The 12,480-nt window shown below is 40.5% G+C and overlaps 1 protein-coding gene across 6 annotated transcripts in view; it reads left to right on the top strand.

Annotated features, from left to right (window-relative positions):
• The window catches only part of osbpl9 (oxysterol binding protein-like 9), a 185,267-nt gene that overhangs the window by 47,947 nt on the left and 124,840 nt on the right, over nt 1–12,480 (top strand). For all 6 annotated transcript variants that reach the window (XM_073063024.1, XM_073063021.1, XM_073063025.1 and 3 more), the window contains exon 4: nt 8,929–9,005. In XM_073063024.1, the coding sequence (XP_072919125.1) occupies nt 8,929–9,005 (77 nt within the window). The remainder of the gene's footprint in view (nt 1–8,928; nt 9,006–12,480) is intronic.

The raw sequence follows: 12,480 nt of genomic DNA, 5'->3' as shown, positions 1-12,480 counted from the left end.
TAACTTAGTGAAAGCAACAGGCTTTAGGGCTGCATCTCTGAGGCCCATTTGTTACTGGGAATTCTCTCTGGTGAGGGTCACAACATGATTATATTTTTGCAGAAAGTGTTAAACAGGGGGAGAATATGGTGCTAATTCTGAGTGGTTGGCTCAGTCCAAGATGTCCTGTCTTCTTTCTTCTAGGTTCATCCCATCAGTTTCTGTGAGTGACAGAGAAACCTTCATTCTGTAACTGTTTGATTTGTATCTAATCTGGTATCTGATGCTTTCCTGTATAATTTGATTTTTTTTTATGTAGAATATCATAGTGTGTTGAAAACAAAGATAATTAGAAATCAGTCTTTGGTTTGTAAACTTATTTGCATGAAATTTCTGCCTTTTATGCCTTGACAGTTTAAAGTTCAAAGTAAGTTTATTAACAAAGTACAAGCACGTCACCATATACTGTACTACCCTGGGATTCATTTTCTCGGGCATTCATAGTAAATGCAAAGAAATACAATGGAATCAATGAAAATCTACATAAAAACAAGACGGGAAGACCACCAATGTGCAAAAGCCATGGGCGCCACGGTAGCACAGTGATTAGTGTGGCACTGTTACATCTCAGGACATCAGAATTCGGAGTTCAAATCTGACATCATCTACAAGGAGTCAGTGTACATCCTCCTCATGGAATATGTGGGTTTTCTCCAGGTCTCTGGTTTCCTTCCACAGTCCCAGAAATGTGAAGACTCCCACAGTATAATTGTAAATCGTCCTGTGATTAGCTTGGGGTTAAATCAGGATTGTCGGACAGTGTGTCTGAAAAGGCCAGGAGGGCCTATTCTTGCGGTTTCACTAAATAAAAGACGACAAATTATGTAAATACAAATAGAAAAACAAAATAATAATAATATTGAGAACATGCATTGTGGAGTCCTTGAAAGTGAGTCCATAGGTTATGTAATCAGGTTTGGGTGAAGTTATCCCCTCTGGTTCAGGAGCCTGATGGTTGCGGGGTTAAAACTGTTCCTCAACCTGCTGGTGTGGGACCCAAGGCTCCTGTACTTCCCTCCCGATAGCAGTAGTGAGAAGAGAGCATGGCCTGGATGGTAAGGGTCCTTGATGATGAAGACTTTTTCTGAGACGGTGCTCCTTGTAGATGTGCGCAATGTTGGGGATGCTTTACCCATGATAGACAGGGCTGTATCCACTACTTTTTGTAGGCTTTTACATTTAAGAGTATTGATGTTCCTATACCAGTGTGTGATGCATCTATAAAACTTTGTCAAAGATTTAGATGACATGCCAAATGTTCGCAGACATCTAAAAAAGTGCCGTTCTTTGAAACGACACTTGCTCTACCCAGGATAGATCCTCTGAAATGATAACACCAAGGAATTCAGCGTTACTGACCCTCTTCACCTCTGATTCCCTGACCCTCTTCACCTCTGATTCCCTGATACGGACTGGCTAACGTACCTCCCGTTTCATCCTACCGCAGTCAGTAATTAGCTCTGGTTTTGCTGACTTTGAGTTGTGGCACCATTTAGTCTTCCTGAAGTCCATCACCATCTCCTTTGTCTTGCTGATGATTCAGCATGCACCATCTGACAAAGTCCTCCACCAGGGCCCTGTAATTATCCTACCTTCCTCCCTTTGTACACCCAACTATCGCTGAGTCATCAGAGAATTTCTGCAGATGACATGACTCAGTGTTGTATCTAAAGTCTGAGGTATACAGGGTAAACAGGATCTCCCAAACTTCTGTAATGTGGATAATTGTTAGTTTCATAATGCAGATAATATTTCCTATTTCTCAGTAGCAAGGTAATAGAAGTTGGACCTTGTGTAGCTGAATGTTGCCATGGGGTGGGGTGAGTGGGCTGTGGCTGAATCAGTTCCACTTGTAAAGCAATGAAATACTTCTGGAAGCTGATGAACTGTCACTCCATGTCTCTCAACTGCTCTAAGCACTTAGAAATGCAAATATTTTTAAATTTCAAAGTGATTCTGAAACATTCAAATTGCAAGCAATAGTTTATTGTTATGTCAATTATATGGAAGAAAATCAAAATGTTTAAATCCTATCCTGCTAATTACTGCTCATTGATTAGCAAAGTGATTGAAGATGTTTTCAGCAGTACTTTAAAACAGCACTGCGTCAATAAACCTGCTTATCAGCATTCCCTAAGTTATACTGTGAACTAGACCTTATTATAGCCTTGGTGCAAATAGAGGAGTTAGAAGTGATTGCTTATGATATCATTGATTAAGTGAAACATTTGTATAGCTTGGGTCATTGGGCATTAAGGCCAAAAATCTTACCTAGTTAGAGTCATAACTTGTTTTAAAATAAAGTGGTCATGATGTAAAGGTCAATCAATCCAACTCCAAGATATCACTGCAGTAGTTCATTGAATTGGTGTCCTCAGTACAAGCATCTTCAGCTACTTCACTTAATGAATTACTTACAACCATAAGGTCAGAAGTGAATATAATTTGCTGATGATTTTGCATTTAGTATGGCATCACCTTCCAAACCAGCAACTTTTAACAACTAAGGAAGGCAAGGACGGCAAGTACTGGAAACATTGCTGCTCGCAGGATTCCCTCTGAATCGCAAGTTGTCCTAAAATGGAAATGTATTGCAAATTCTTTTATACTCTCTACTCAACTGTGGAAATACCCTCATGAGAGCTTTGCAGTAGTTCAAGAATTCAGTTCACCATCAAGGAAAATTAATGTGCAGTAAACGCTGGCCTTGCCTGTGATGATGAGATTTTTAAAAGAGGTTAAAACAAGTTTAAGTTTCTTTACAAACTTGATCCTAAATCACGCTTAGCCATTTCTCTCTATCCAGCTGAATGCCTGTATTGCTCCTGTGCTAGGCCTATCATAATAACATGATATTAATTGTTCAGTTTGATTCTGCAGTGCAAGTGGTGGGAAATTAAGCAATTACACAATCTGTTGTAAGAAGTCTGATGTAGACCATATATGTGGAAGAAACATTTTGAATGACAGACAGTTGAAGGACTTGTGCATTCTAGTACAAATCAAAAAGTTGCTATCAGTCAAGTGAAACACCTGACGAACAGATGAGGAGAGAAGTGCAGTGGATTCTGGTTAATTGGGACACTTTGGGACCAGTGCACTTTGGCCCAATTAAGTGGCTGCTCTATTAGTCAGTTTCATGGACATCATTAAAAAGCTATAAAAAGGGGGTTCCGATGACGTCATCGTCGAGAATGGCAACTTAAGTCACAAGCTCCTCTGGAAAAACGCGTATTAAGCCCCGTTATCCCATCAAATATAATATTTTTAAAAAAATATTTGAACTGAAAAGAGGGGTAAGAATGGGGAGAAGAAATGGAAATTAAAAAAGCGAAACTGCGGAGCCTGCGTCCGAGAGGAGTGCAGCGAGCGGCTCTCCGAACAGACCGCGTGCGAGCGAGGCAGCTGCTGGGCCTCGTTCAGGCAAAGTGGCGAATATCTTCGAAATCCTGAAAGAAATAATGGAGGTCCAGAAAGATATAAAGCAGCAGCTCCATGATATTAAGGCAGAGCTCGCCAGCGTTAATCAAAAAATAGCGGTGGCAGAGACTCGCATTGAGAAGGTGGAAGATTGCGTTCAAAACGTGGAATGTATACTGAGCAGATCAATAAAAATAATACATCAACAAGAAGGTAAACTGCTTGACCTGGAGGGAAGATCACGGCGGAAAAATATCAGAATCCCAACGTTCCCGAAGGAGCGGAGGGCTTGTCTATGATGGAGTTTGTCGAAAAGTTACTGCGGGAAGCGCTGGATCTTCCCTCGGTTATGGAGCTGGAAGTCGAGAGAGCCCACCGCGCGTTCGTTCCGAAACCTACCCAGGATAGAAAGCCACACTCAATAATAATTAAATTCCTGCGGTACAGCACCAAGGCGCAAATTCTACAAAGGGCCTGGGGTAAGAAGAGAGTGTTTTATGACGATAAATTAATATATTTCGACCAAGATTACCCCCCCCCCCCGCAAAGAATACTCTGAAGTAAAGCGAGTACTAAAGCAAAACAAGATTAGATTTCAAACTCCGTACCCTGCTAAACTTCGAGTGTTTCATAACAACAGGACGCGGTTGTACCAGACGGTGGAAGAGGCGACTACAGACATGAAGGCCAGAGGGTTGCCCACTAGCGTCACCAAAACGAGGGAAAGCCTGACTGAGGAATTATCCCGCTCCGCTTGGGAAATATGCGAGAATCGAGAAGGCAGGAGATGGGAGGAGGCTGAGAGAAATATATCAGGAAGAGACCGGAAGTTTCCCAAAGACAGTCCTCATCCCCTTCAGAAGAGCCATAAGGTTTGGCTAACTTTAAAAATGTTGAGAAGCTAAACGGAAGCAAAAGTACACAGTGAAATACCTATCTCGAGAAATACTTATTATAATGTGGATTTTTTATTACTTAGTTGTTATTCTTTATAAATATAATATAGTATATGTGTGTATGTATGTATATATAGTGTATGTATGTATGTTATATAGGAGGAGTACACAGGGAAATCTTTTCTGTGTAATGGATTTGTTCACTGACTTTTATGAATACTGCAATGGGGGCCCTCAACTCACAAGTAGGAGGGTTATTCCCCCACAGCTAGACATTTCCTCTAGCTCAACGCAGGGTCATCTACCAGAGACCTCAGCCTTGGAATCACACGTTTGTTGCCATTGTTGTTGTTATTTGTGTTTCTTGGTTCTTATTTGTTCAGGGAGTAGATCGATTAAGTTTTATTCTAATTTCAATGGTACATTGACAGATAAATACAGATGGCTAAGGACAAGATAAAATTCATTTCTTTTAATGTCAATGGGCTATTAAATCCAATCAAACGTAAGAGAATTTTATCCAATTTGGAACAGTTTGATTCATACTGGGGAAAAATGGTTTAACTGCATAATGCCTCATGGGCCTGATTTTATTCTCACAAATCAATGAATCTGTTGTAAAAAAAAAAGAGATCACTCCCTACTTGTACATAGTTCTTTCCTTTTGCTTGTTTTTTCTTTCTACTCTTTTCTATGAGTGTATACTTCAGATAAATACTTTGTGGAGATTTGTGATATATATGATATATATGTACAATGTCTGAAATACATCTTATGGAAATGTTTGTTTGATGATGAACGTCAATAAAAAATAAATTACAAAAAAAGCTATAAAAAGATAATCTGTGTAACAAATTGTGTACTTAAATAAAATACAGAACAAATTAGAACTATACAATAGTACTATAAAACTATTAGTTCCTAATAATTATCGACAGAGTTCATGCAGTGTATGTAATGAACAAAATTGTCTGGTCAGAGAAAATGAAGAGGTGATAGGAGCTATAAGCAAATAGTCACACCAGGGTCTCGGGAGACAGGTAAGTGGGTAACAGTCAGGAGAGGGAAGGGCAAGAGTCAGATACTGGAGAGTGCTTCCTTGGCTGTCCCCCTTAACAATAAATACTCCTGTTTGAGGGATTGTGGGGATGACTTACAGTGGACTGAAAAGCTTAAGCATATAGACATTAAGAAAGAGGATGTGCTGGAGCTTTTGGAAAGCATCAAGTTGGATAAATCACCGGGACCAGACGAGATGTACCCCAGGCTACTATGGGAGGCAATGGAGGAGATTGCTGAGCCTCTGGCAATGATCTTTGCATCATCCATGGGGATGGGAGAGGTTCCAGAGGATTGGAGGGTTGCTGATGTTGTTCCCTTATTCAAGAAAGGGAGTATATAGCTCTGGAAATTATAGACCAGTGAGTCTTACCTCAGTGGTTGGTAAGTTGATGGAGAAGATTCTGATGGGCAGGATTTATTAATATTTGGAGAGGCATAATATGATTAGGAATAGTCAGCATGGCTTTGTCAAAGGCAGGTCGTGCCTTACGAGCCTGATTGAATTTTTTGAGGATGTGACTAAGCACATTGATGAATGTAGAGCAGTAGATGTAGTGTATATGGATTTCAGCAAGGCATTTGATAAGGTACCCAATATAAGGCTTATTGAGAAAGTAAGGAGGCATGGGATCCAAGGGACCTTGCTTTCTGGATCCAGAATTGGCTTGCCCACAGAAGGCAAAGGGTAGTTGTAGATGGCTCATACTCTGCACGGAGGTCGGTGACCAGTGGTGTGCCTCAGGGATCTGTTTTGGGACCCCTTCTCTTCGTGATTTTTATAAATGACGTGGATGAGGAAGTGGAGGGATGGGTTACTAAATTTGCTGATGACACAAGGGTTGGGGGTGTTGTGGATAGTGTGGAGGGCTGTCAGAGGTTACAGCGGGACATCAATAGGATGCAAAACTGGGCTGAGAAGTGGCAGATGGAGATCAACCCAGATAAGTCTGTGGTGATTCATTTTGGTTGGTCAAATGTGATGGTAGAGTACAGTATTAATGGTAAGACTCTTGGCAGTGTGGAGGATCAGAGGGATCTTGGGGTCCGAGTCCATAGGACACTCAAAGCTGCTGCACAGGTTGACTGTGTGATTAAGAAGGCATACAGTGTACTGGCCTTCATCAACCATAGGACTGAGTTCAAGAGCCGAGAGGTAATGTTACAGCTATATAGAACCCTGGTCAGACCCGACTTGGAGTACTGTGCTCAGTCCTGGTCACCTCACTAGAGGAAGGATGTGGAAACTATAGAAAGGGTGCAGAGGAGATTTACAAGAATGTTGCCGGGATTGGGGAGCATGCCACATAAGAATAGATTGAGTGAACTCGGCCCTTTCTCCTTGGAGTGAAGGAGGATGAGAGGTGACCTGATAGTGGTGAGTGCATGGAATGGGCTGCCGGCAATGGTGGTGGAGACAGATACAATAGGGTCTTTTAAGAGACTCCTGGATAGGTACGTGGAGCTTAGAAAAATAGAGGACTATGGGTAACCATAGATAATTTCTAAAGTAAGTACATGTTTGGCACAGCATTGTGGGATGAAGGGCCTGTATTGTGCTGTAGGTTTTCTATGTTTCTAAAATCACTGCAGATTCCTAGTGCATATAATGGATTGCCTTCATACAATGCAATCAAAGATTGCATCCTCCAAATAATTGCAATTTCATGCTGGGCCCAGAGTGTTTGGAGTCCAGAATGCGCTGCCTGGTAGTGTAGTGGAAGCAAATATTCTCATCACATTTGAAAAGGATCTTGGCAGGCACTTGGTTTCGTCCTGAAATGTCGACTGTACTGTTTTCCATAGATGCTGTCTGACCTGCTGAGTTCCTCCAGCATTCTGTGTGTGTTGCAAGTACCAAAGGTTAGGGAACTGATGTGAGTAAATGGTGCTGGTGTACTGTAGATAGGTGCAACACTCAGTATGGACATGGGCTGAAAGACCTGTTTCTGTGCTATAAAGCTGTTGTTATTTGGAACTTGTGTATTTTGGCTCTTCTATAGTAATATGCATTGTCAGTGTTTAAGAAGGCAGCTCATCTCTGTTTTATCATGGCATTTGGAGTCCCTTGTGCATCAGGGATATGTGCCTCTTTTGCATTAGTGATACCTGCAGCATGTGAACGAATTAAATTAAAAAGAAAGTGCTTCTTTGGTTGTAATGAACTGCAGAAAACCCATAGGTGATGCAATTTTTAAAAAAACACTACGACTCCACATGCAGCCATCAAAGTTTTGCAAATTTCAGTTTGGAACCACTGGAATTGAAGGTTAAAAGATTCCAAGTACATTTGTAATCAAAGTATGTATGCAGTATACAACCCTGAAACTCTTCTTCCCAGACAGCCATGAAACAAAGAAAGCCATGGAACTCATTCAGAGAAACAAACACCTAATGTGCTTTAAAAAAAGAACAGATCATGCAAACAGCAAATAACGAGTGAAAAACAATATAAAACATGAAACTACAGAGGCATTGATGCAGTCTATGAATGTTCAGTTTAGTTCAGTTCAATTTAGCACTGTGCCGTTCATTCACTGCAGGCTGTAGAGCCAGCTGCCCTGATCAAAATCATACAAACTAGTGATGATAAGAGTAACCAGAAGCACACATATAACATGAACTGCAGAGTACAATCCACTAACCACATTTTGATTAAACCTTGCCCAAGGTCCAAGGCTCTGGCAGTATTGAGTGAGACGGAGAGGGAGACCAGTCAAACACAGGCAGATGGCGCTGAACACCTGCTCGTCTTCCGCTCTCGTCATTGATTTTAATCTTGCTTGATGCTTTAATCGGTGAGAAATGGGGTCAATCATGGGCTCAAACCCTGTTTCCAGGTTTCTTGGCCTTCAGGCTGCACACTTCACTCAAAACCTCACCAAACTACCTAGGAGACAGCAAGGTGTCAGATTGTTCAATCGGCCTGAAAGCACACTGTCATAATGTAACTCATGGGTTCCAATCACACATAAAAGCTTAGTAGCAGAATCGTATTTGAAAGAAGTAGTTCAAGGAGTAGCTTTGAACTATCTGAAGGATGTTGTCTTTGGTCACTTTGTTTGCTGGCACTGTCTTCAGTAAATAAGTAAGAAAAATTTGAACAAAATGAACCCATGGGTTATATAGAAGATACAGCAAATAGATTTTGCACAAATAAACTTCAAAGTTATGAAGGGGTGGGCCACATTATAAGGTGTTTTAATGATTACATATGTTGTATAATTATTATTGTTAAATCTCTCTGCCAGCAGTTATCTTTGTAAGTATCATTGCTGAATATTTTAAGATCTATTTGATTCCAGATCAATGGAAAAATGACTGTAACAGAGATTCCTGGGGAAAAGAAATCCATGGTTCAAAGGGCCAAAATTTCATGAGGTTTAAATTGCAAAGGCAATGAATGATCTAGTACTGTACTTTGGAAAAGTTAGTTAATGATATTATAAGGCTTCCATTTCTATTGGCTCCATTATTGTTTTATCAAAATTACCAATCTTGTATATTTTTACAGCCCGTGATGCTGATGAGAGAGAGCAGTGGATTCATGCATTAGAGGAAACTATTCTTCGTCATACTCTGCAGCTCAGGGTGAGTTTTTATTGGATTTTAATGTAAAATGCTCTATCTGTGGGAATCAATTTCTTCATCACTTCCAGTAGAAAAATACTGTGGAAGTTAAGCTTTTAAAGCTCATAGACTAAAAATAACTGCTGTTGCGTGCAGTTCCAATGTAGTATTATGACTGATGTGCATTCCAGAGGTTGACCCTATGATACTGAAGCAGTATGATACTTGGATTTTTGCATAATAAAGTAAAAAGATTCATTGGTAATATTTTGGGGAAAGAGATTTTGTTTTGTACTCAAGGTGGGCTGCTTGGACTGGTTTGGGAGGAGATGATGCTTTCTCAATTTGTTAATTTGCAAATGAGAAGAAGTAAAGTTAACAAGGTTTCAAAAACTCACAACCTTTTGGATCAAAATTTAGTTTTCACGTGTTTGCCCAAATCTGTCATCTAATAAGCATATTGGCCTGGCTAACTAACAAGATGGGGGTCGAGCTTGTCAGCTTGAAAACATAAGATACACAGTAAGATGTTGGTCCTGCTGAATTTAATCAGAATGGTCTATTCACTCATTGATTAAGATGTCAAATGCAATGCATTTGACTTGCTTATTTCTAATCTCTAAACTTCAAAGAGTAGACAGGGGTGTCAGAAGCAATCTGATCAGCAAGAAGGCCATTGCCAACACCTGCAAGGAACCAATGTAGTTAGTCAGAGTATCTTTGGGTATCTAATATACAGGTTCACATTTTTGGTGCAGTTGCCTCACCCACAATATTGGTGAGGCCATTTGCATGTGAGTACAGTCATCACAAAGAAGGCATATGTACTATTGGAGATTGTTAGCCAACCAGTCAAGTCTTTCTGGGACTGGACAGTCCAGCTAACACTTTCTTTAACCTTGTACTACTAAACTCATTTTTTGTACCAGAGAAAATCTACCATTCCTGCATCCTCGGCTTTTTCTGCTTGGCCCCAAATCCACTTATACACAATGGCCTACTATCATTCAAAGAGATTATCTACTATTTGCAGTTGAGTTGTTTAATTTTCGGTTGGCTGTACATTTCTACAAATGCCAAGAGTTGTAAGCCTGATGCTTCTGGGCATTTCTTAATTTTGAGTCTAATGTAAAAATCACTTGCTGTAAGAATTTAAGGCATTCTTTATGGGTAAACAGCATATCTGGAAGAAAAAGCTAAGGTCTTAGAGCATAAGACTAGTTGCTTGAAGAGTGAGGAGGAATAGTTTAAAGATGTTTAGAGAACATTTTCTTAAGGGAATGTGTTGGACATGTGTATTTCAGAGGAGGAAAACTAACACAAAATAAGGATTGATTGTTGAAATTGAAACTCTATCTACTATGTTTGCTGCACAAGAATGCCCCTTGGAGAAAAGGGTTGAACTGGAATGTCAGGGGATCATGAAGTGTTGTATTTCCTATTGACAGGTCTATTCATCCCCCATTATCTCCTCATCCACTTTCCACACTTTGCTGGTGTGGATTTCTTTCTTCTTCACTCTATCTCGTTATTTTGTCTTGCCTTCTTCAGGCTGGAGTCATTAATATGCTTTAGTGATGACCCACTTGAAAAATAACTACCAGGTTTAAGGCCTGTTTCTACGCATTACATTTATAAGAATGCAAGTGAGTATCTTGTGCAGATTTTCCAATGCTATGTTAACTACTCACCAGCTTCACTTCCTCACCCGACAGTCCCATGCATTTGGTGAGTGAATGTACCCGAGTTCCAGATATACAACCCAAGCTCACCCTTGTCAAAGCATAGGGAGCAATAAAGAGTGATGATGAAAAGTGACTGAACCAACATGGACTAATTGAAGAATGTACTGACGGAACTCAGCAGGTCGAACAGCATCTGTAGAGGTGAAAGGAATTATCAACATTTCGGATCAGAGCCCTGAATGTGGTGTGACTTTTGGTGATCTGGTTGCAGGTGGTGCATGAATATTGAGCTTTATGTGCTAAGGTGTGGCTTTCTGTTGAAGAGGGTATCATAACCCTCAACTTCAAGGGTTGCAGTGGTAGCGTAGTTGATAGTGCGAAGCTATTCTGACTCGGGGCTTCGGAATTCAGAGTTCAATCCCAGTGTCCTCTGTATGTCCTCCCCATGGAATGTATAGGTTTTCTCCTGGTGCTTCGATTTCCTCCCACAGTCCAAAGGCACACCAGTTAGTAGGTTAATTAGTCATTGTAAATTGTCCCATGATTATACTAAGGTTAAATTGGGGGTTGTTGGGGTTTGCTGGGCAGCGTGGCTCAAAAGGCCAGAAAGGCCTGTTCTGTGCTGTATCTCAATTTAAAAAATAATTTAAAATAGATATAATAAAACAAAGTTCTAGAGTGGAACAAACCAAACTTGATCAGTAGACGTCACACATGAGTTTCAATTGCATGGGGTTGAGTTCTGCTTAGCAAAAGAGGTGAATGCATTTTATAATTAACCTCAAGGGATATAATTTTCTGTACATTACAGGGGAAGTGGGAGTTGGGAAACTTTTGTTTCAGTTGCCAAGTATTGTATTTTCTTGAAACTTGTGTGATCGTGGGACAGATTGTTATTTCCTATTCTTCATCTGGATGACTAGGTGCAGAGGCATAAATATAATACACAAAGGAGGGTCCTGGGATTTTAAGCTTGTGGAGCATATATGGGATCAGTTTAACATTTATCCTTGCAATTTAGCAATTCATTGTCTACTTGTTTTTTACATAATTGTATAAAAGTAACTACTTGCTCTGCTTTGTAATGGCTATATTATGTATGTTCTCATATTGCCTCGTTTCTCATGGAATTGAAATCCCTCATCCCTGGAATCACTAATTCTGTTTTTCTGTATTCTGTTTTCTGTGCCTTCCATACCTTTTCTAAAACGTAGAGTCCCAAATTGAATACCAATTCTAGCTAAATTCTAGCCAAATTGAATCACCAATTCTAGCTAAACATTTAAAAAAATTATTCATTTACGGGATGTGGGTGTCACCATCTAAGCCAGCATTTATTGCCCATCCCTAGTTGCCCTTGAGAAGGTGGTGATGAGCTGCCTTCTTGAACCGCTGCAGTCCCTGAGGTGTAGGTACACCCACAGTGCTGTTAAGGAGGGAATTCCATGATTTTTGACCCAGCGACAGTAAAGGTACTATGATATGTTTCCAAGTCAGGCTGGTGAGCAACCTGGAGGGGGATTAACAAGTAGTGGTGTTCTCAGGTATCTGCTGTTCTCGTCCTTCTAGATGGTAATGGTCATGGGTCTGGAAGGTGCTGCCTTAGGAACTTTGTGTTGTTGCAGTGCATCTTATAGATAGTACACACTGCTGCAACTCTTCGTTGCTGGTGGAGGGATTGGATGCTTGTGGAAGGGATACCAATAAAATGGGCTGCCTTGTACTGGATGGTGTCAAGCTTCTTGAGTGTTGATCGAGCTGCACTTATGCAGTCAAGTATTCCGTTATGTTCCTGACCTGAGCCTTGTAGA

Source organism: Hemitrygon akajei, chromosome 12 (assembly GCF_048418815.1).
Source record: "Hemitrygon akajei chromosome 12, sHemAka1.3, whole genome shotgun sequence".
NCBI classification, from domain to species: domain Eukaryota; kingdom Metazoa; phylum Chordata; class Chondrichthyes; order Myliobatiformes; family Dasyatidae; genus Hemitrygon; species Hemitrygon akajei.
The sequence above is the reverse complement of the archived record's forward strand: the minus strand, read 5'-3'. Positions and strand labels throughout refer to the sequence as shown.